The sequence below is a fragment of the Doryrhamphus excisus genome, chromosome 7 (genome assembly GCF_030265055.1).
Source record: "Doryrhamphus excisus isolate RoL2022-K1 chromosome 7, RoL_Dexc_1.0, whole genome shotgun sequence".
NCBI lineage: Eukaryota > Metazoa > Chordata > Actinopteri > Syngnathiformes > Syngnathidae > Doryrhamphus > Doryrhamphus excisus.
The window spans coordinates 16,336,723-16,360,382 of record NC_080472.1 but is presented as its reverse complement, the minus strand read 5'-3'; the positions used below and the strand labels follow the sequence as shown (position 1 = coordinate 16,360,382).

Genomic DNA, 23,660 nt, shown 5'->3' with positions numbered 1-23,660 from the left:
TAACTTGATTTGATTTTTTTTTTTTTTTTTGAGGCGCAGTGCGTTCTCCGTGTTCTCTCGGCTGTCTGAGAACGCGATAGTTGTAGGTGATAAACCGACAGACACAATCGAAAGACGCCAGATGGACCCCTGGCACCCAAGGGGCCCCCGGTGGGCGCAGATGGGCCGGTGGGTGTCAACCCACACAGGGCAGCACAAGGCCGGCACACCAAGAACAGGAAAAGACGAGACGAAGAAGAAGAAGAAGAGCGATCACACCACCACCGCCAGTGATACTACACTTCACACTAGTGTCTTTGTTTGTGTGTCCATGCGGCTGATGACCCTGCTTTGAGGACATGCTGCCACTACAATGCATGGCTTTGCATTGGCACATTTGGTTGTTGTCGACTCATCCGCATCAAGAAGTTCTATTTATATGCTCATTGTTATCTATTTGCAACGTTAAGGTAAAAAAAAAGCAATCAAATATGACAATGCTCCTATATTTTTAGAGCTTCAGCCATAATTTATTGTTGCACTTCCTTCTTCTACCACACGAGGCAGTATAAGCAATATGAACTCGCTACTTTCGTCTCCCGGCACACCAGGCAGTATAGCTAATATGAACTAGCTACTTCCGTTTCCCACCACACGAGGCAGTATGCTAATATGAAGTAGCTATTTCCGCCTCCCACCACACGAGGCAGTATGCTAATGTAGTGTAGCTATTTCCGCCTCCCACCACATGAGGCAGTATAGCTAATTTGAACTAGCTACTTCCGCCTCCCACCACACGAGGCAGTATAGCTAATATGAACTAGCTACTTCTGTCTCCCACCACACGAGGCAGTATAACTGCCATGAAATAACTGTTTATTTTGACCCTTGACTCTTTGGTCTTCTCTTCTCATTGATCTAGGTTTTGCTCATTAACTTCAACTTTTACAGCCTATAGCACCATCTCGACCACAGAAAACGGTAAATACAGCTATCATAGCATCCAATAGTTAGCCATATTCGTTACATTACATTACAGTGTATGTATATTGTACCCTTTTATATGCTAGAATATAGGACTGTAATTCCTTGAATTAATGACCTTTACAACTGGAGGACATAGCCTCATCATTCTGACCACAGGAAAAGGTAGAAAGAGTGCAAAAGTTAGCCTTGTTGCGTACATATATATGTATGTAAACACAAGGCGACCTACACAGAAAACTTTCTAGATCTTCCAGACTGCACTTCCTTAGCTTTCCTGCCTTCTGCTGAAATGGTCTGTGCAATTTACTGCTTACATGGGAGTGCACGACAATAATACGCGCAACACCCATTATTCCTGCATGGGTATGCATTGTCACCAACACTTCCTGCGTCCGCGAAGCTGTTGTTGAATTATTTGGTCCCACTGTATCCCGCATATAGATACGTTAATCCTACAAAGGACCAACAAAGCAGGGGTGTCCAAAGTGCAGCCTGAGGGCCATTTTCGGCTCGCAGCTTGTCTTGTAATGAACCTTGGCCCTGTGTTACAACCAACTTGTCACTTGACCTTGACATGTTTTTGACCACAAAACGTTGTCCCTACTGGGTATTCCACCTCAGTTTGTGACCAGATTATTTAACAGAAGACTCATAATGAACTGAGATGCTTCTTTAAGGGCTATGTGCTGTGGTTTAAACCTCGTCCCTGTGTTGTGTACATGTCTCTACCCTTGGGGAGGTTGCAAGACTCTCCACTGGGACTTTCCACTGGTTCATTATCCAGGAGAGGAGTACCTGGTTGCCACACCATGAAGGAAGCCTTTTTTCTGCTGCTCACAGGACACTGTGTATGGACGCTGTAAACATGAAGGGTAAGTGCTGGCTTCCAGTGACACACACACACACACACACACACAGACAAAAAGTTGTCGAGGACACACACTCGGGCACAAACAGATCCTTGAGATGAAACCAAGAAGAACAGCTAGGGGATTACCACCACAATTAATGACACAAGAGTGAGAACAGATGATTATATTATGCGTACGTGTGTGAAAACAAAGAAAGGAGGGACTGTGTGCAGGAAGTTTCAAATCTCCAACAAAAGATGCCCTGCGGTCATCCAGCATGATGACAGCTTGGTGATGAAATGCTACTCTATTTCGGGCAATACTTATACTGACAACAATAACATATCTCATTTGAGATGTGAAACTGTGTTTGCAAAGAAAAACATTCCCTTACCCGCATAACATTTATGACACATTTTACACGGTTTAGTTTTACAGCATCATCTTTGCATAAGATGTCACAACACAAGAGAAACACAGAAATGCACTTTCCTAGAGGAAAACTAACATATTTCAGCAAATCATCGTGTATCATAAAAAATCAATACACATTTTACATTAAAAAGAATAAATGAGAATTAATGAAAACCTCATATACAGTATTTTGGCAAAATTTTTAGCAAGAGGATTTAATCAAACTACACACAAAAATGTGCTGTAATAGTAGAAAACCTGCATATATTTAAATCATATATGTTATATTTCAAACAATACATGTTTTAGATGAAAAAGTCAACAATTAATATAATTAAATTAAGATTAAATATTAATAAAATATAAAATATTATATAATTTGAAATATTAAAAAGATATATAATTACAATAAATTAGAATAAATGAAAACTAATCTATTTTGGGTATATTTTTAGCATGAGATCTTAATGAATCTTATTAAATGATAAGAAATACAAGTAATTTAAATAAAAAAATGGCATTGTGTGTATTACATTATGCTGTATTTTGTCACTAAAGCAGCACTTTTAGGCTCTGTTTGGACATATTTAAACATCTACTGAATCTATGTGTAGGAAACTTGGTGGAGTGGCGAAGCATTGGTCCATGAAGAACCCAAACAACACTCGGATGGTTCCTGGGTTCATTCCTCGGACTGTCTCAGGTTTCTGTCTTACAGACAAGGTCACATGTTGTTAATGACGAATGCCTCTGAAGAGCACCATGCTGCGGTGTCTCCTTCTTGGCCCAATGCATGCTGGGATAGAGCCCATCCACCCGTGACTTGGCAACAAACAGGTGAAAAGGATGAACAATTGATTGCCGTCATGGTTGAAAGCGCTGACGGTCCCTGTCAGTCAGTCTTTGTTTTTACAATCCTTTCAGATTCCACTGAACTAAAAAATTAAGCAACATCTTCATTGGTTGTTTCCTTAAGTCTGCTACCCAGAGTTCCCGATGTGCTCGTCAGACAGTTTACTCAAGCGAATCTAACATAATAATAAACGATGGCGCGCCTCCTGGATGACCATGATTAAAGGGCGAAGGTTTGCCACTGGTATGCTACGCCCACCTCAAGCTGATGGAAGCTACCAGGAATGTATGGGAGTACTCTCCCAATGTGGTATGGTGACGCCCCTAAAATGGGCTGTTGCCACGCCTTCACCATGGGAATGACTATACTGTACTTTCTAAGAATGCTCCAAACTGCTACAGGCTTTAGATTTAGACCAGGTGTGTCCAGAAAAAAAATCCATAAAAAATAAACAGTAATTGTATAATAATTGAGTAAAACTATTAAGAGGAAAAAGTCATAAAGAGAAATGTAGTCATAATATGAAAAACTAGAAATCACATTGCAAGTTTACAAGAACTCCTAATGTTACGAGGATATTAATGTCACTTTAGTAGTGTATATTTAAATATGTTTTAAATGAGAAAGTCAACAATTAATATAATTAAATTCAGATTAAATATTAAAAAGGACCAAATCATTATATATAATTACAATAAATTAGAATAAATTAAAACTAATGTATTTTTGGTACATTTTTAGCATGAAATCTTAATGAATCTTATTAAACGATAAGAAATAGAAATAATTTTAATAAAAAATGACATTGTGTGTATTACACCGTGCTGTATTTTGTCACTAAAGCAGCACTTTTAGGCTGCTTTAAAAAATCAACAGTAATTTTATAATAATTAAGTAAAACTATTAAAAGGAAAAAGTCATAAAGAGAAATGTAGTCATAATATGAAAAACTAGAAATCACATTGCAAGTTTACAAGAACTCCTAATGTTACGAGGATATTAATGTCATTTTAGTAGTGTATATTTACATGTGTTTTAAATGAAAAAGTCAACAATTAATAGAATTAAATTCAGAGTTCAGATTTAAAGAGTTAAATTCAGTTTTTTAGAGTTGAATATTGGTCACATCCCAAAACTCACCTCAGGTTTCTGTTTCTTGAGTTCTAGATAGGATTTTTGCAGAAATGTGAACTTGAGTCACACGTCTTGGACAATTTAGATGACTTAAAGACTTTACGTTAAAGTCACGTTAAATGTGTCCCCATTAAAAGTATTCAACTAATGTGATCAGTATCATGACTTTTTTTCCAGCAAGAAAATATATTTCACACTAGAGACTAAATAGTGCTTATGGCTTGTAAGGACTCAAGACCATGATTATGACTTTGGACTTGAATCGACCTGGTTTGTCTTGACTTGAGACCTGACTTGTACTTGCATGTCTTCGCTTGGGATTAAAGACTCGAGACTTGCAGAGCACTGACTTTGTCCCACCTTTGAAATACAGCATAACATTTTTTAATCCATACAGAGGAGGCATACTTAACATGGATTGAAATAAAGTGTCCTGGTTTCCGCGAGTCAAAATTTGGTGACCCTACTTGAAACCAGTAAAATCCCAGGAGATATCTCACTTGTCGCTTGTCATTTTACTTGAAAAGGAGTATCTAGAGTGATGGGATTACTTGCTAAATATAGTTTGGAAACACTGATACCTCTTGCTACATCTTCTTATTCCCTGGCAGACCAGGTGTGTGTGTGGTGTGGTACACAGACAGTCCCATTATTAGACAGGCCCATAGACATAATGTGTCTATGGGTAAGGGCAGGCCGCCACAAATAAATGAATGCATAGGCAAGTGTAGCATGGAATGGTCGTCACAATACCAAAATATTACCGATAAACTCCCAGCTGTCTCTTGTAATGTTGTTAGGCCTTGCGTATTTAGTTCCCGTGGTTCCTTACATTGTGTTCTTTGTGGCAGATTTAGTTGTTTTTTTTTTGTCGAATCTGCTTTCGGTTTTGCCGGTTCTGTTGCTTAATGTACACTGAAAAGCGTCTGACGGGCCAGATGCTCAAACACAAGGCCTCGGAGTGCAATTAAACTCAACGTTGAATGTGTGACTCAGCAATATCTCCGCTTCTCTTATTAAAAACAAACAAAACAATAAAAACCTGGAACACTCTGATCCTGTCACACAGTCGCAGTTTCAGTCTTTTGTGGGACACTTTTCAATTCATTGGAAGACATGTGAGAATGTTTGGCACCCCCCGGGTGGATCAGTGTAATACCTGACCCATCAATGCAATCCATTGTCTTTCTGTTTCACGATGCGCCTCCTGTTCAAACAATGCGTCATTAACTTAATGCATTTTAATTCATATTTGAAAGTGACCGACGCTCATTGTGTCTACCTGCTTGTCCCCCTCCCTGCTCCGTTGTTTACCTGTGCATGTGTATCCACAGCGATGGCTGCAGTTGTCACGGTGATTATGTTACAACTAGGACAGTCTGTTCCGAGAAAAGCGGAAACAAGCAACAATAATAAGCTGCCATTGTTCCCAAAAGGCTCCCAGCGCTCCTTCCCTCCCAAAACACACACATGAACATCCAGTAATTACATGATGTGGAACATACAGTACATTTGTACTCATTGAGTCTCTCCTGCATCTGAGCAACAACTCCTTGTGCTAAAGCCCGGCATTCCGCAGCAAGCCGACATGCTTAAGTGACTGCTTTAGTTTTATCGGAGGAAGCGAGTTTAGTGCAGCCCAGCGCAGAATAACCTGCAGCGGGGAACTCAGATGCGGGCCGAACAGAACTAGGTCACACGCACGCACACACGTACACAAGTGCAAATATGGTTGTGTGAGAAGGGTCGCCGCCGCCGCTCTCGGCCTACTTTATGCTCTGTTCTGCAGCGCTTTGTATGGCACGTAATAAAGATGGGAGTTGAGTAATCATGATAGCGCCGCAGTGGAGCGTACATTTATACACCAGCACAGCCAATAAAGAGCTGCGTTTGGTTAGTCAATATAATTTAAGAACAGCATTGCCGCTACTAATGGGGTCATGCTTTTACTGCAGTTTGGGTGGAAGCGGGCAGCACGGCGGTCGTGTGGTTAGCTCGCAGACCTCACAGCTAGGAGACCCGAGTTCAATCCCATCCTCGGCGATCTCTGTGTGGAGTTTGCCCCGTGCATGCGTGGGTTTTCTCCGGGTACTCCGGTTTCCTCCCACATTCCAAAAACATGCTAGGTTAATTGGCGACTCCAAATTGTCCATAGGTATGAATGTGAGTGTGAATGGTTGTTTGTCTATATGTGCCCTGTGATTGGCTGGCGACCAGTCCTCTCGCCCGAAGACAGCTGGGATAGGCTCCAGCACCCCCGTGGTAGAAAATGAATAAATGGGTGAAAGCGTGCGGCTTTACGCAGGGCAAATTAACCAATTTCTACCAAACTTTCCTGGAGGGGTGGGGGCACCGGCCAAAGAGAATCCATTAAATTTGAATGTAGATCTAAATACAGACTAACATAGCTTTTTTTAAGGTATCTAAACATGAAATAAAATGGTCGTATATTGATGTTTATTCGTTTTTACAATGCCTCTCATATTATTATTATCATATCAAATGGCAACTCCTGGCTGAGTAGAATATCATCCCACTCTTTGGATATGACATCCAAAAAACAAACATAACTCAATGGGAACAGCAGAATAAGCTGGTGAAAAGCACAAGTGCCAATCTTATTGTAGTAGTTGTCGTTCTACGTTATTGATTGCCCAGCGCTTGCAAGCTTTTTTTTTTTAATACCAGTGTATTCAGGTACATGGAGAAAAAGGAAAAACAGCCTACAGGTCACGCAAGTGTTGTTATCACTTTGTAGCAAACAGCCTTCTTCCTTTCCCTGCCAAACAAGAGGATAAAACACCACCGGAAAACTGGTGGAAGCGATCCAAGCGTGGGTGGCAAAGCGCTCAGGTGGATGGCAAAGGTCCTGAAAAGGACTTTGTTACTCAACAAGCCATGCTGCTTGCTGCTACTGCTTCTGCCAGGACACTTTTTTTTGGTTTATAAGGGAGAGGAGGAAGCCATTAGCTCAGTAGCTTAAAAGAATGCACTCAGTGAGCAGCGAGAAGCTGAGATTATTTCTGCTCCACTGCCTTGAGTTCAGCATCACGGCAACACAGGCAGCGCTCCCTGATTAGCAAAGCACGCTTGGCTTCGCGTGTTCGCCGCCCATATCTGCATGGAGAGGTCGGTCGTGCCGAAATGCATATGCACTGTATGTTTGCATCTCACCAGATTATCAGCGGTGACGCTGGACGTAGAAGGTTACAGGTATCAAGTAGCCCGACTGTTGTCGCATGTCACGTCCATGTGGGGGCTTTTCCATTGTGCATAAACAATGTGCTTAAGCTTGTCAATTTGTGTTGGCAGATATGGGATAAGGCAGCACTGGGATTGCCGTCATTGTGACCTTCAAGATGATATGGGTGGCCATCTTGGTAAGGTCATGGTTTTTTTTTTTTTCTGTTGGGTAATACTGAAGTGGTTTGTGACATCATTTATGGTTAACAATAGCCAGCTGTCACTAAACATACGGATGACATCATGGAGAGGCAAATGGTGTGTGTGTGTGTGTGTGTGTGTGTGTGTGTCTATGCACCATGTGGACAAAAGTATTGGGGAAATGTTCCTGTTGGAATTTCTGTCCTCTTCAGAAGCACACACGTGAGGTCAAAGTTCAGGTTCTTCCACACTTACCTTCCTCAAGCTGTTGCTATAAAATTGTCAGCGTAGAAATAATCTAAAATGACTTGTAAAGACGAGCCCATTAGGCATAACTAATCAATCTGCAGCAATCCTTGAGCACATGAGCACCCATTTTGATCTCGAGGTAATATATATATATATATACGAATTTAGGCTAGCATGGCGGCCATCTTTGTGGAATATGTCATCACAAGGACTTGCAGTTGTGCACATATTTTGTGGGGAAAACAATATCAACACAATAATGTCTGAAAGATTTAGTGTACAGTCTAGGTTCCAGAAGATGTACCGGTGTCTAAAAAAAGAGTAATGTAGTGTGCTTGAACACCTCATCATGTGAGCGGTGCCTACACAGAGCAGAAAAGAGACAGGAAGTTGTTCATTGCTCTGTGTGCGAGTATTTATTTTATTCATTCATTCATTCATTTTCTACCGCTTTTTCCTCACGAGGGTCGCGGGGGGTGCTGGAGCCTATCCCAGCTGTCTTTGGGCGAGAGGCGGGGTACACCCTGGACTGGGCGTATTTATTTTATATTTGTATTTATTTATTTACTATGTATTTGTTCAATATGAACAAATACATATTCTTGTATTATAATATATAATTTATTATATAATATATTATATATATATATATATTATATATATAATATATATTATATAATATATAATTATAATAAATCTTCATTCATTCATTCATTTTGGTGGCCGAGATGGCCGAGGGTGGATAACAAATCTTAAATAATTAAATTGAATACATTACATCACACAAATTAAATTTAAACAATCAATAATTAAAAAATAGGGCGGCACGGCGGTCGAGTGGTTAGCGCGCAGACCTCACAGCTAGGCGACCAGGGTTCAATTCCACCCTCGGCCATCTCTGTGTGGAGTTTGCATGTTCTCCCCGTGCATGCGTGGGTTTTCTCCGGATACTCCGGTTTCCTCTCACATTCCAAAAACATGCTAGGTTAATTGGCAACTCCAAATTGTCCATAGGTATGAATGTGAGTGTGGATGGTTGTTTGTCTATATGTGCCCTGTGATTGGCTGGCCACCAGTCCAGGGTGTACCCCACCTCTCGCCCGAAGACAGCTGGGATATGCTCCAGCACCCCCTGCAATCCTCGTGAGGAAAAGCAGTAGAAAATGAATGAATGAATGAAATATAATAAGTACAACAATAATCCATCTAATAATTTCTGTGCAGGAGTAGATGTTTTTTTTGCTTCAATAATGATTTGGAGTGCATGAGAAAGTGGCAAGGAAAATGTAGCTGTGTTTGACCAAACATCAAACATGCCTTTTAATGAACCTTGCTCAACAGTAAAATCCTTCCAAAAGACATGGAAAGATGAACAGTTAGGATCCAGGCATGACTAATCAATCTGGTCCAATCCTTAACAAATTAACCCATTTTGATACTGATTACTAGAGAACAGAGGACATAAAGGGGTGAAAAGTTTATTACACAGATTTGTACTCTATATATACATTATATATAGCTGCTGAGGAGGTTTTACCCAGCAGGCTTTTGGTGATGGGGGGGTTCAGTGGTAGGCCAGAGCACAAGTGGCAGTCACCAGAGGCTTGGGGCTAAACAATATCGTCTCTGGCTGTATTAGTTGCTCGTCTGCAAGATGGAGATTGTTACGCTTTAATGTTTGGCTTTGAAATCGTGAATTTAAATCCGAATGAACAGAAGTGTAATGTACTACAGTAGTACGTTCAGGTAACACACTGTTCTCTAAACAGTAACTTTAGAATCGTCTTTTTGAATGTGTAAAAGTTCATAAATTATCGTTTATCGGACATCATATTGCCCGCTAAAGCATTTATAAAAAAAAAAATTATGATGATATGATATTTTCTGTGCGGCACGGTGGTCTAGGGGTTAGCGCACAGACCTCACAGCTAGGAGACCAGGGTTCAATTCCACCCTCGGCCATCTCTGTGTGGAGTTTGCATGTTCTCCCCGTGCATGCGTGGGTTTTCTCCGGGTACTCCGGTTTCCTCCCACATTCCAAAAACATGCTAGGTTAATTGGCGACTCCAAATTGTCCATAGGTATGAATGTGAGTGTGAATGGTTGTTTGTCTATGTGTGCCCTGTGATTGGCTGGCCACCAGTCCAGGGTGTACCCCGCCTTACGCCCGAAGACAGCTGGGATAGGCTCCAGCACCCCCCGCGACCCTCGTGAGGAAAAAGCGGTAGAAAATGAATGAATGAATGAATGATATTTTCTTCCAGGTCATCCTTTGTAAACAGAAGAAGATATGCAAATTGGTTAGAAAATGACAACTCAAACGGTGACCTTTAGTGAGAACAGGCTCTAAAGTCCACCACGGTCCACCACCATTTCCCTGGTCTTGGTGGTGTTGAGGTGAAGGTAGCATACGTCTCACCATTTGGCGAAATCCTGGATCACTTTTCTGTACTCATCATCCTGTCCATTTGATGAGTTTGTAATTTGTACATGCTATGTCATGCTTTTGGTACCCTTTTCAGCAGAATGAACCAGGGTTGCCGTGGCAACACCAGAGTGGCTTGTCTCCTTTTTAGGAGCCGTTGTCAAATCTGTGAAGTTTACTTGCCGGGTCACACTGTTACATAGTGCAGCTTTAAGCATCACGTCTCTTCTTTCCAGCTCCAGTGTCATCAGCTTTTATGGGTTGTTCGTTTGGTGCGTTAGCTAGCCCTTGTAGTTCCAGGGCATAAAAGTGAGACATTTATTGCTTTGCTGAGGCTTAGCGAGGAACAAAGTGAATCCATTTTCAGCCTGCACGGACGTCACTGGAATGCCGCAGAGAAGGAGCCATCGTCAGATTTATGACAGGGCTCTTGTATTTGATGTTGGACTCGTTTTGGTTGCGGGCATCATGTGACTGAGTGTTTGTGTTGCATGCAAATGGAGAACGCGGGAAAACACGATATCCTCCCTGCCAGGGATTTTACGCATGTTTGTCTGTCGTATGTTTTAATGAGTCATGACCAGCTCCTGATGGCTAAAAATAGACTTTCAGAGATCTGCTCAGTGGACTGCTCAGTGGCGCTTAATTATTCAAGACCTGGAAAAAGGGCTAATGACTGCCATGCTGTCCCTCCTTCTACTCCTATTTGCTGCATTTTGTTTCCAGGACAAAATGGGAGTGTGTGTCACTGTGTCATTCACTTGCCCCTGCATGACAATAATATCTTCTTGCACCACCACCCCCCCCACCTCAGCGTCACTGGAGTACGTCACATGTTTCCCTCGTGAGGACAGACACGGTTCTTTTCCATATTTACTTTCCGAGACAGCCTGCTGTGACAAAGCATTTATTGGGTCAAGTTTACGATGCAGCGCTCAATGCTTGCACTGTTTTGAAATGATGCAAAAATATGTTGACTTGGCAAAACATAACCCCCCCCCCTCCCTTACCCATCTGTGCTTTCATTATGCAAGGTGCAAGTTGAGAGAATTTAAATAGGTCCCTCATCATTGCAAAATATGAAAAGCAGAGAATCGCTTCTTGATAAGAAATGTTGGAAACATGCAAATCCTGTATAGTAATATATAGCCACAATGTCCATTTCTTGATATCATCTTTGTTAGGATGAATAGGGAAGTGCAGTTCACAGGAATTTAATATGAGGTGTATAGTGAAGTATTAACTTTGATTCAGTCATCTCATAATGACTAGGCACTGGAAAAAGAGGTTCAGAATATACTCTCAATATTAACTTGAAGTCGAATTAAATTATTGGGATTATTATCACCCATATTCAGAAGGTTAGTGATGATTTTACATTTTCAATTAAAGGAAGCCTCTCCCCCCTATTCTTTAGAAGGGTGAAATATGTTGTAATATCCTTTCACTCGCAGCTCCATGATGACTTCCTGTAAACGAGTGCCTCTCAAAAACAAAAGGCAATTTTGGCAATGGGGGCCCTCATGTAGATTCCTCATTTCCAGTTTGCACAGCCATTCCATTGCAGAGTTCACTCAGGTCGCTGGTTGGCAGCGTCCATCCAACACGTTTGCCCTCAGTCACACGCACAAATGCGTGAACCCCTTTGAACCCTCTGGATCACGTAAACAGGGAGGCATGCCGGGAATGCTCATGTGCATTGACAGACGTGTTTTTGTGCCACCAGTGGCATTTGTTTGGTTAATCACGTTGGCGTCCATTGTTATGGGCTCCTGGGCAGGGCTTTGTGGCTTGGCTGAAAGAACCTATGAGCATCAGCAACATGCGGCCTCTTTCATCGGGGGATTGGAACATGGCGGCATGGTGGCATCACAAGATGAAGCAGCATCACTCCTCTGCATTTTTGGGGCCCCGCTCACCCTCATTTCCAGACGCTCGGGACTACAGATTGACACGTGCCTGCGAAAAAGGCGACAGACTATTTTTAACTGAGTCTCACTTGTCTTTTACAACTGTTAGCAACATAAGTAAAGACAGTTGCCCATCTGTTGAAGGATGTATTGTTTGCAAAGGTCCTCTCGATTGGTAATTAATTGTTAGATGTTGGGGTTGTTACACAAAAAAATAATTTCCGCAAAAACCCGTGTAGGGGTAGGGCGTTTTGGTGCAGATTTGGATATAATTTGCATGTTTTTTTTCACCACAAAACACCTGGAGGCGTGAGTTAAGAGGGTGGAGGTGATGGTGGTGACAGCACAATCCCTGCGTTTCCCTCTGGAGCAATGGTGCCAACACAACAAGGCTATTGTGTTCCTTTCCGTGTGATGTGACCAGGTGGGGGATTTTGCAAAAAAAAAAAAAAAAAACTCCACAACACACGCATTGTTCCACTTGACGACAGGTGTGTGCAAATGTGTTACAAAACAAAAAAGGTGCAAAAACAAGAACTTTAATGGTATCTCCTCGTCCGGGTGGTTCCGCTTCACCTAAACAGACCAGCCAGTGTCCAGTAGAGGAGCAAGGTGACGCCAGTGGGCCACACTGAGGCCCGTTGTTTAAACCCTGAGCATGAGAAGCGGGGGCGCAAGGAGAGGGCCTGGGAATGTGTGGTGGTGATGGCAGGAATTTAGGGGAGCATGGGTTTTAAGGGGAAGGACGCCATTGAGACGCAAGGATTAGACTCTATGTGAGCACTGTGTGTGTGTGTGTGGTCAAAGTTACATCTGCTCCCAGTTACCCTCCTGCCCTGCAACCTCCAACCGCTTTTCCTTCCCCCCAGCTTGTCAATAAATGGTAGCATTCTGCGGGGGGCTCAGAGGGTAAGGAGTTTTCCGACTTGGCGGGAGATGAGGCGTCATGTACAGGATTAACGGTCCAACTACTCTTTTTTTTTTTTTAAAGTTGTGCAACCACCTCCTTGACGGGGTGAAAGTTCAAATGCAACTCGCTGAACCAATACAGAGATCAGCTTTTGCAAGTGAAGTCAGTTGCGGAGATGCAGAACTGCTCTCCATCTGCTGTTTTTGCAACCTATTTCAGGGCAGATCGTTGCTAGGCTGTAACCCCCCCCTCCCTCTTGAACACTCAATAGCCTTTTATCAGGGTTAGTGTATCTTTAATATTGTCAATATCACAATGAAACTGTCAGCCTCAAACCTTACATGTTACATTTCGGTAGAGCACGTATGAAACGGCGAGTATGAAAAATTATTGTACTTTTACATGTTTTTACAATATTTTCAATGTTTTAATTTAAAATGAAATGCTAATAGGCTGCATGGTGGACAAGTGTTTAGCATGGAGGCCTCACAGCTAGGAGACCAGAGTTCAATTCCACCCTCGGCCATCTCTGTGTGGAGTTTGCATGTTCTCCCCGTGCATGCGTGGGTTTTCTCCGGGTACTCCGGTTTCCTCCCACATTCCAAAAACATGCTAGGTTAATTGGCGACTCCAAATTGTCCATAGGTATGAATGTGAGTGTGAATGGTTGTTTGTCTATATGTGCCCTGTGATTGGCTGGCCACCAGTTCAGGGTGTGCCTATTGCCTGAAGACAGCTGGGATAGGCTCCAGCACCCCCCGCGACTCTTGTGAGGATAAGCGGTAGAAAATGAATGAATGAATGAAATACTAATACAACCACTAATAATAATCTGGATATATTTGTATAACGTATTTACAACAGGGGTGTCATGGGACCCTCAGTTAACATGATGAGACGATACACAAGATTGGGTCTCCACGACGACACAAGAGTCCAACATTCATTTTACATTTCATAGTCCAATGAAAAAATATATGATAATATATTGCAGTCTACCAATTTACAGTAATTTCTACTCTTCTGCACTCTGTGTGTATGCGAGCAGCCCCGCCTCCACCCACCGACACAAAGAGGCTGTATGACTGACAAATTGCTGTTCCTTAGTTCCTCAGAAACTGTATTTTTGTGTACCTTGTTGTAAAATGACACCAACAAATTCCAAATGCATGTAAAGAATGGATGAAAAGGATAAATGATTTACCTTCACTGAAGATGTTATTCTTGATGTGACTGTTCCCAAAGACACACTGTGGCAGCGAGACACCACATGCACCACTTTTCTATCTTGTTGAGTCTTGTTGAGTTCAATGAGTTCAATTCACCCTAATAACAACAAATGTAGTCAAAAGTAGTTTCAAGTGCCAGTATTTTGATAAAGAAGGTGACAAACACTATTGAATGGTACTGATTTCAAGAAATAAGTGGTTGGTGCCGTGTTTTGTGTCTTTGGGAACACTCACACTTGAGAATCACGTGTTCAATGAATGTAAAAGAAACCTTTAAATTTCATTTAGAATTGCTTTATGCAGAAATGTGCTTTGTGATAGCAGTTTTGAGATTCAACATCATAGACAACATCATAGCGTCTTTGTTAGAAGCTAAGAAGGTTTTGTGATAAAAATACATCAAGGACACAGTTGGGCTCACACAGCGTACTTATAACATGACAAGACGTGCACCGTATTGTATGCTAATTGGACGCTAATTGGACGCTAAGTGGACGCTAAGTGGACGCTAACTGAGGTTCCACTGTGATTATATTTAATGAAACCTGTATTCAACTGCTAGCATTGGAAAAATTATTGTTTTATGCATCGATTGGTTGGGAGAAGTCATGTGATCGTACTGCCAACAACATTCAGTCTTATGCTCTATGAAAAGTGTTCAATTTGGTCCGACTGGGATTATTAGCGAGGTCTTCACTCTACATAGAAGCATTCTGGATGAACAATCCTATTATTTTGGTTTTTAGCTGTACACGATGAGCCAAGTCGGAGTATGTAGTAGCTAAAAAATGCCTGGAAGATGACAAACGTGCATCCATGCGGAGCTCAAGTTTGGAGACTGAAATTGTTACATAATTCCCACTCTGCCAGTATCCATCTGGGAATACTCTCTTTTGGCCCGTACAAACGTGTGTGAGTGTGTGTAGGCGAAGGAAAGATGGAAAAAGTCAAGTGAGTTGGTGTGTGTGTGTGTGTATGCATCAAGCTCATACGCTTTTGCAGCAAGCTTGGATGCAACTTATAAATACATTGCCGTGTTGAATATAGTCACCGGATGGTTTGAATAGAGTGACACTTAAGCATCCTTGTGAATGTAATTCAGTGAGTGTGTGTATTAGTGTGTGTGTGTGTGTGTGTGTGTGTGTGTGTGTGTGTGTGTGTGCAGGCCCAGCAAGCAGGCTGGTGCGTGGGCTCCTCGCTTGCCTTCAGTTCTCCAATGCCATGTGAGGCACTTCCACTCCGTTTGTCGTGATGCGGCACCATTCACAGCTATTTGCTAAAGAGCTCCAGAACCAGGACCCAGGCCAAGCCGGAACCGCGCTGTCGCTTGGCCACGGGAACTCGTCTCTGCTCCAATGTTATGTAAACCTGCCAGATCAAGCTGTGCAGTCATTTGGTCACACGCTTCATTTACATTTGAAGTGATAGGAATGAGCAGAGGACACTTTTCTTCTTCACTTTGGAAGCAGGAGAGAAAACCCGAAGGCTTTAAGCGAGGTTGATTGAATATTGGAGCACAGAACAAGAACGTCTACTTTCTACTAGCATGTAGAAAAATAATACTGATGAAAGCGGTGCGGCTAGAAGGCCGAATAGAAACATTTACACACCAATCTGACTTTAGCTAGTTGCATTGTGCTAAAAATGAAGAGGATTGTTGCTTTTATGGTGAACAGCAATCTTAGAGCTAGTTAAAACATGTGACGGGTCGAGTGGCGAAGAGAAATACCTAAAATTTTGACCTCCACATCTGTGGATGGATCCCTGTTAAATGCAAATCTTGCAAAGTGTGGTGATAATTTGTTAAAAACGGTGACAGGTACAGCGCCAAAGAGAAATATGTACCCACCGATTTGACCTTTACCTTCAGCCAGCTCTGTCGATGGATCATACTCAAAGTTGTTGCATTTCTCTTAAATGCAGATTGTGGAAAGTGCAGGGAATTTTTTTTTTTAAGTAGGTCGGGTAGAACGCTGAATAGAAACATAACCACCAATGTGACCTTTAGCTTTAGCTGCCTCTAATATATCAGGTTGGATGTAACTAATAAATCCATAAGGTCGTTGCTTTCACATTAAACAGCAACCTTGGGAAGCATGGATACGATCAGTTAAACATTCTGACGGGTTTTGCACCAAATAGAGACATACCTCTGGCTTCCATTATCTTGAACATAATGATCTATCTCAGAAAATATAATTCGGGTTCTTGCTTTTACCATTGAACAGCACACTTGAAAAGATTACCATATTTTCCGGACGATAAGTCGAACTTTTTTTCATAGGTTGGCTCTTCCCGCGACTTATAAATAAAAAAAGTGTTTATGTTACATAAACGCTGGACACCTTTTCTGTTCATGTTTATTTTCTGTGTAGCTGAATAACCATTGTGTTTGCATATCTTACACCTATTCAGCATGTTCTCTATTTTTTTATTGTTAGAATTTGCCTTTTGATCATAAAATAAATTACCCGAAAAAATGCGACTTATACTTCAGTGCAACTTATGTATGTTTTTTTTTCTACCAAATTAATGGTGATGGTAATGGTTTAATTTCATTTGAACATGCATCAGATTACAATTGAATGCATCAAATAATCAGTTCACAGTTCCACATGTCCAAAAGGAGTAGGAAGAAGCAAAGCTTATTAAATCCTACCCCTCCATCTGGTACTTTTACAATCAGTAACTGTTACATTTGTTCACTTCCTGCTTTCCATAATACAGTTTAAGGTTTTTTTTTTTTTTTTAATAATGCACCTCGTACCGAAGTACGAGGTGATATGACCATACAATGACATAATGGGTACCATAGTAAGTGTCAAAATAGTGATATATATAGCACATCATGACTGGTTCAAGACTCTTCATCCTTGTATTTAGCAAACATCAACTGCTTGTATTGTTTCTTGAATTGGCTCATCGTTGTGCATTGTTTGAGGTCCTTACATTTTTGGCCTTGTGCGACTTGTACTCCGGAGCGACTTATAGTCCAAAAAATACGGTATTTAAAATATATTAAAAAATTGCAATGCTAGAGTGCCAAATAGAAACATATACACATCAGTTTTACCTGAACTAACCTCAGTGGAATGCATTGAACTTTGCAGGCAAGCCTTCGGAATTCTGTGCAGATGGGTTGATAATCATAAAATGCTTTGTTGAAATAAGTAAGCACCTTAAGGTACATTCATCAGAAAGCACCTTGACAAAGTGGATCAGTCAATGAATGTGTGCATGCTAATAAAACAAACATGCTTTTATCTGAGTGCGAGATCACCACTGGAGGCCCTGTTCCTTCCAGAGGAAACCATAATGGGAAGTCACAGTGTTCTTTATGTAACTACAGAGAGGATCGATGTCTTTTACTGCTTCTGCTGTAAACTCAAGATTGGGGTCCTGAGGCGAAGCAGCTCACACATGCACCGACTCAGAACAGTAAATCAAAAGATGAGTTCGGCCGCCAGGGGAAACAAACTCTACTGGATGAGTCCCGTCCGTCTATATGTAGCCGTGTCCAACCTTTGAAAGTCACTATTTGTGCACGCCACTGAAGCATCGACACCTGAAGGTCACCACTTGGTTGGATGTGTCACTGCAGCCCGTTATAGACCATAATATGCAATATGAGTTTTGACATATTTGTAAAGGCATCCATTTTCATAGAGCTATTACGTCCAGTGAATGTACGCTACATGATAAATGGTGCAAAAAAAAAGCATGCATGAATGCATTCAAGGCTCCAGTGTGGAATGATTGGCATGTCATTGGCCCAGGCAGCCCAACATGGCAGATATACAGTATGTCCAAAAGTGCTGAGCGGACAGAGAGGTGATGTGGGTAAGGCTTAGCTGACCCAGCATCCCTCACTGTGTCTGAATGTAAACTCCCCACCAACACACAAAATGCGGCCTTGTATCAGGTTCAGGTTTTTTTTCTCTTACTCGATAGATAGAACAATACTACTGGAAAGCTTTGGGAAAATTGGTTGAAAATTAGAAAAGGGGAGAGTCGTCTAAGTTTAAGACCATTGAAGTCCGTTACCTCGAACCTAACCAGTGACATCTCAATAGGGTTCAAGTATAGAGAACATTGGTTAAAAATGACAACGACTGGAGAGACAAATGAACTTCCTGAACTTAACTCAAACAAACCGAGTCAGAGCGATTCTTTTAACATTTGAATGGGTAGAACTCTGTACAGAAACGTTTAATTTACTAATTTACCTCTGATTTCCTTGGTCACATCTAACAAGAATATATCAATCGTACTTTACAGACAGAACAACAATCCTGTACATTCATTCATTCATTTTCTACCGCTTTTCCTCACGAGGGTCGCGGGGGTGCTGGAGCCTATCCCAGCTGTCTTCGGGCGAGAGGCGGGGTACACCCTGGACTGGTCGCCAGCCAATCACATATAGACAAACAACCATTCACACTCACATTCATACCTATGGACAATTTGGAGTCGCCAATTAACCTAGCATGTTTTTGGAATGTGGGAGGAAACCGGAGTACCCGGAGAAAACCCACGCATGCACGGGGAGAACATGCAAACTCCACACAGAGATGGCCGAGGGTGGAATTGAACCCTGGTCTCCTAGCTGTGAGTTCTGTGCGCTAACCACTAGACTGCCGTGCCGCCCCAATCCTGTACATTTGGTTGAAAATTGGTATCATTCTTTTTTTTCTTTTGTACTATGTACAATACAATGACTAGTAATGAACTGGTTGCTCTTGGCACGCAGTTGGGTGCCTCAAGCTGGGTGAGGGTGGTTGGATGTGGGGCATTCTTGTAGACAAGGAATAATATCTGTTTTGTTGGGATGAGGTTGGAATCTGGGTGGTTAGGGGGGTGGGACTAGATAAGTCTTGACTTATTTCCATTCCCTTTCGAACATGTGCACGTTTATATGTACATAGGTATATTTATTTGTGTTGATTTATGTTTGGTTTGTTGTGCTTTAGATGATGTTCGAAATAAAGAAGGAAAAATAAAAAATAAAAAAATAAAAATTGGGGCAAGTAAAGCACTGAAGCAAAACACCAACAGTGTTGACCGTTGACTTGTGGTAAATGGAAACACCGATCTGCCATTTGACTTTTGCTACTTTCAAAATCTCGAGTAACTGATTTACATAGAAATATAGGATTCTTGCTTTGGTTGAAAAATTTGTACGGTTCGAGTGCCGAAAAGAAACCCGACCAACCAGACTTTTGATTTGCATTACCTCACACCTATTGAGTCTTTGATTTCCATTGAGTCAGATCTAGTTGAAAAATAGACAGAATACTTGTGTTCTGGTCCAACAATAGCTTTAGTAATTCTCCAAAGACCCCCCCCCCCAAAAAAAAAATAAAACAAATGGAGGAATTTGGCATGGAGCTGACCGAAAGTGGCCTAGCCGGTTGCGTAACTGTTGTCATTCTAGTGTGGTGGTCGGCCCGGGATTAAGCTGCTTTTCTAGAGTTTCCGTCCAGGAAAAACAAAGCTCTATGAACTGATAACAGTCAGGAAATTAGCCACGTAGAAAACACTCAGGCCTGTTTCACATCCAGACCAATATAATAGAACAAAAGTGGAATTGATGTGTGGTGTTTGTTGCTTTGACAGGCCGCTTTTTTGCTCCCTTTGGGGCCATGTGGTTTTTCGAGTATCATCATAACAGTCTCATGTTCTCCCTTATTATGCCGCAGCCGAACACACCCACTGAACGACAAAAAAAAAAAAAAAAATGTCAGTGATGCTTCTCTGCTGGGCAAAGATGATGACCCAGGCAAGCGTTGCCAGATCTTCCAGGGGCCAATTTAAAGCTATATTAAGCAAACAATAACAACAACAAAACCACAAAATACAACACGGAGAGTCATACTTATATGCACACTTGTTATTTGCAACCCATTCATCTGCTATAACGCCAACAAGCATGTTACTGTCTTAATTTCCAGGGCTATTTTCAATTCTCTGAAACATGCACTTACTTGCACATACTTCCTGCTGCTCCTCTGACGGAAGTACTTCACAGCAGCAAGGGGTGATAGTCCAAACTGGTCATTCTGAAAACAAAACTACAAAATATGCTGTTTTGATGTGTTTTGATGTGTTTATTTTGTTACAGCTACTACACTCGTTTATTGCGGTTAATTGGAATTTCCGTAGTTAGAGTACAGAAATTCTGTTTATGACTTTCGAAATAGGAGTTTTAACATTATTAGTCACTTTTACACTCCTATTATTCTTTGTTTACATCACATTGTGCAGGCCATGGTATCACTGTAGGAACACAAGAGAAAAAAACTTTTAAAACAGCGTTTAAAACAGAGAAGGACAAAGAAGCCACCCAAAAATAACCACTTCCACACTGAATGAGAGGAGAATCGACCTGCGGAGCCCCCCCTCCCCCCCTCTCTCCCAAAATAGGTTTGTAGGTCACACTACTAAGCAACTCGTGGACTTAATGTCAGGGATGCTGTTGTTCTACTCCAGCCCTGTGGGCGGCAGTAATGATCATGACAAAGGGGTTGCCAACTGCAACACCCTCGTCGGTTTTGCTGGCCCAACCATAGAGCGGACCGCATCACAGGGCAGTCAATTGAAGGAGCACCCAACATCATAGGCAATGAAAGCTGAACAAAAAGCACACATCTGGCTTATAGTTTAGCGTCCATGCACCTCAGCTCTATGATTATCTCTCTCCCACCGCCTTACAATGGAACAAAGAGGATTGTTGTTTAAGGGCAGCCATGGGAAACAGAAGCTGTAAGACGGAGAATCACTTTTGATGCCAGGGAGAAGAGAGCAAAGGGTTCCGGTTTGGCGCTTGTTTAAAAAAAAAAGTTTGTGAATGGAGCTTACAGGGCTAACAGTGCACTCTGTTACCCTGCATGCTTCTGGGTTTCCTCAGTAACCCCGTTGGTGTCCTCATCCTCACCCCTACTGAATCTTGTAGGAAGTAAAGCATGTGTGCTGCAGATGAAACCACCATAAAGTCTCAAAGAAAAAGTCCCTTAAAGTTACTGTATGTTAATGCATGTGGCCGAAACATATTGTTCTGATTTAGATTCCAGTGGCTATTACTAGGCAAACAATGGCATCACTATACAGTGAATACAACCGTGATTGACAATGATGGTCACTATAGTATCACGTCTTAAATCATAGTAGTAACCATCAAAATAAATAACATGATGGTGCATAATATTATTCATTCATTTATTCATTCATTCATTTTCTACCGCTTATCCTCACGAGGGTCGCGTGGAGGGTGCTGGAGCCTATCCCAGCTGTCTTCGGCCGAGACAGTCCATGAGTCTGTGATCAGCCAATCACAGGGCACAACAACCATTCACACTCACATTCATACCTATGGACAATTTGGAGTCGCCAATTAACCTAGCATGTTTTTGGAATGTGGGAGGAAACCGGAGTACCCGGAGAAAACCCACGCATCCACGGGGAGAACATGCAAACTCTACACAGAGATGACCGAATCAAATGGTGGAATCGAACGCGGGTCTCCTAGCTGTGTGGCCTGCACGCTAACCACTCCCCCACTGTGCAGCCCCAATTTTAAAACATTTATTACATAATATAATTTAAATAGTACAATAATCTCTGTGTGGGGTTTGCATGTTCTCCACCCGTGCGTGTGTGGGTTTTCCCCGGGTACTCTGGTTTCCTCCCTCATTCCTAAAAAAGTCAGCTGGGATAGGCTCCAGCATACCCCCGCGGCCCTAATGAGAATAAATGGTATAGAAAATGGATGGATGGAAAAAGTGCAATAAATAATTGAACATACAAATTCATTCATTTTCTACTGCTTTTCCTCACGAGGGTTGTGGGGGGTGCTGGAGCCTATCCCAGCTGTAACATACAAATTGAAAAAAATATTATTATAAAATATTATATCATTATTAAATATATTTAATAAAAATTTTATTGAAAAAATATTATAAAACAATAACCTAAAAATATGTTTCCAATACTATACTGTCTCTGAAGCTATAAGAATGTTGTATGTTCTAATGTTCCCATTAGAAAGTCATCCAGTTATTTCACGCTGCATCATCATGGTTGGAAAAAAAAACCTCTAAGGTGCTGAAAAGTCTGTCTAGCTTCCTGTATCAGGATATCCAATATTTTCCTCCATCTGTCACTTCTGTACGGAACATGAGCCAATTTAACCAACACTGACTCATGCATTGTTAGTCAGTATGCTGACTCATGGTAAGGACGCCTTCTTCAAGCCCAGTGTGGGCTTTCCGCTTCCTTTTCTAACACGTGGACAAAAAAAAATACTCTCTGATGAGACAGGTGACTGTGGAGAGTTTGTTTTTGTTTGTGTTGCTCAGTCTGACATCATAATGCAGATGGTGATCAGCACTAGTACACTAGCCAATCAGAGAAGAGCTATGACTGTTTTCGAGGGATGGATGACTTGTGCAGTCGTAGGAGATTATGTCACCCCCTTATTCAATCATGATGGGTCAAGGCCTGAATGTGTAAACTTCCTCCACTTGCATTGGTGTGTGTGTGTGGGGGGGGGGTCCAAGGTGCTCGCTGCAGCTTTATAGCGTCGGACGTGAAATAGGCGTGAAATGGAGGGGTTTAGGATTACATGTGTTCACGGGCAGGTTTCAACTGGCTGCTCCTGCACCTTGGAGGGCCTGTCAAGTCAAAACAGCTGACATCATTGTACAGGACGTCCTACCGCAAAGGGGAAGCAAGGGTTAGAAAAACACGCTTTGATCTGAACTCACTGGACGCTTTATTAGGTACACCTGCACACTGTAATGACACACCGTGCGTATGTTTGGTGTGGAACAGCGCCGCATCATCATGAAGGGGCTTTCTAATATTTTGGTGATCTTATCAAGGAAAAACATGGCATGCAGTGTGCAGTGTAGATGTGTACCTGATGAAGAGGCCACTGAGTTCACAATATATGACTGGTGGCCCGCGGGCCAAATCCCGCCCACAAGGTGAGTTCCAAACTTAGGAGAACGATATCCAAAAATTAGCAGATCCTTAAAAACAGCAGTGGAGGATTGTTAACTGCCTTTTTTTGCTGTAATGCCGTAAAAACAGCAGTGTGCTCCTGTAATGGAGAGAATCTTTGACTTTTTTTTTTGCTGTAGATACTTTAATACAGCAGTGCGCTCCTGTAACATAGAAGATCTTTGACCAGTGTTGTTGCAGTCAATCCTTAAAAATAGCTGAGCGCTCTTGTCTATCTTTTGACTAGCATTTTTGTAATAGGTCCTAAAAAAGTGGGAGCGTGTCCTCCTTTTATGTAGAGGATCTTTGACTAGTGCTTTTGCAGTTAGTCCTTA

General features: G+C 41.8%; 1 protein-coding gene across 8 annotated transcripts in view; it reads left to right on the top strand.

Moving 5' to 3' along the window:
- The first annotated feature begins 798 nt into the window (after positions 1–798).
- The window catches only part of alg12 (ALG12 alpha-1,6-mannosyltransferase), a 30,469-nt gene continuing 7,607 nt past the window's right edge, over positions 799–23,660 (top strand). Inside the window, exons 1-3 of one of the 8 annotated variants that reach the window (XM_058078436.1) lie at positions 800–960; positions 1,714–1,838; positions 7,531–7,598. In XM_058078436.1, coding sequence (XP_057934419.1) covers positions 7,578–7,598 — 21 coding nt within the window. In that variant the 5' untranslated portion in view covers positions 800–960; positions 1,714–1,838; positions 7,531–7,577. Of the gene's footprint in view, positions 1,839–7,530; positions 7,599–22,952; positions 23,310–23,660 lie in introns of those variants that run through there. The other 7 variants (XM_058078435.1, XM_058078442.1, XM_058078441.1 and 4 more) reach the window with 7 other exon arrangements.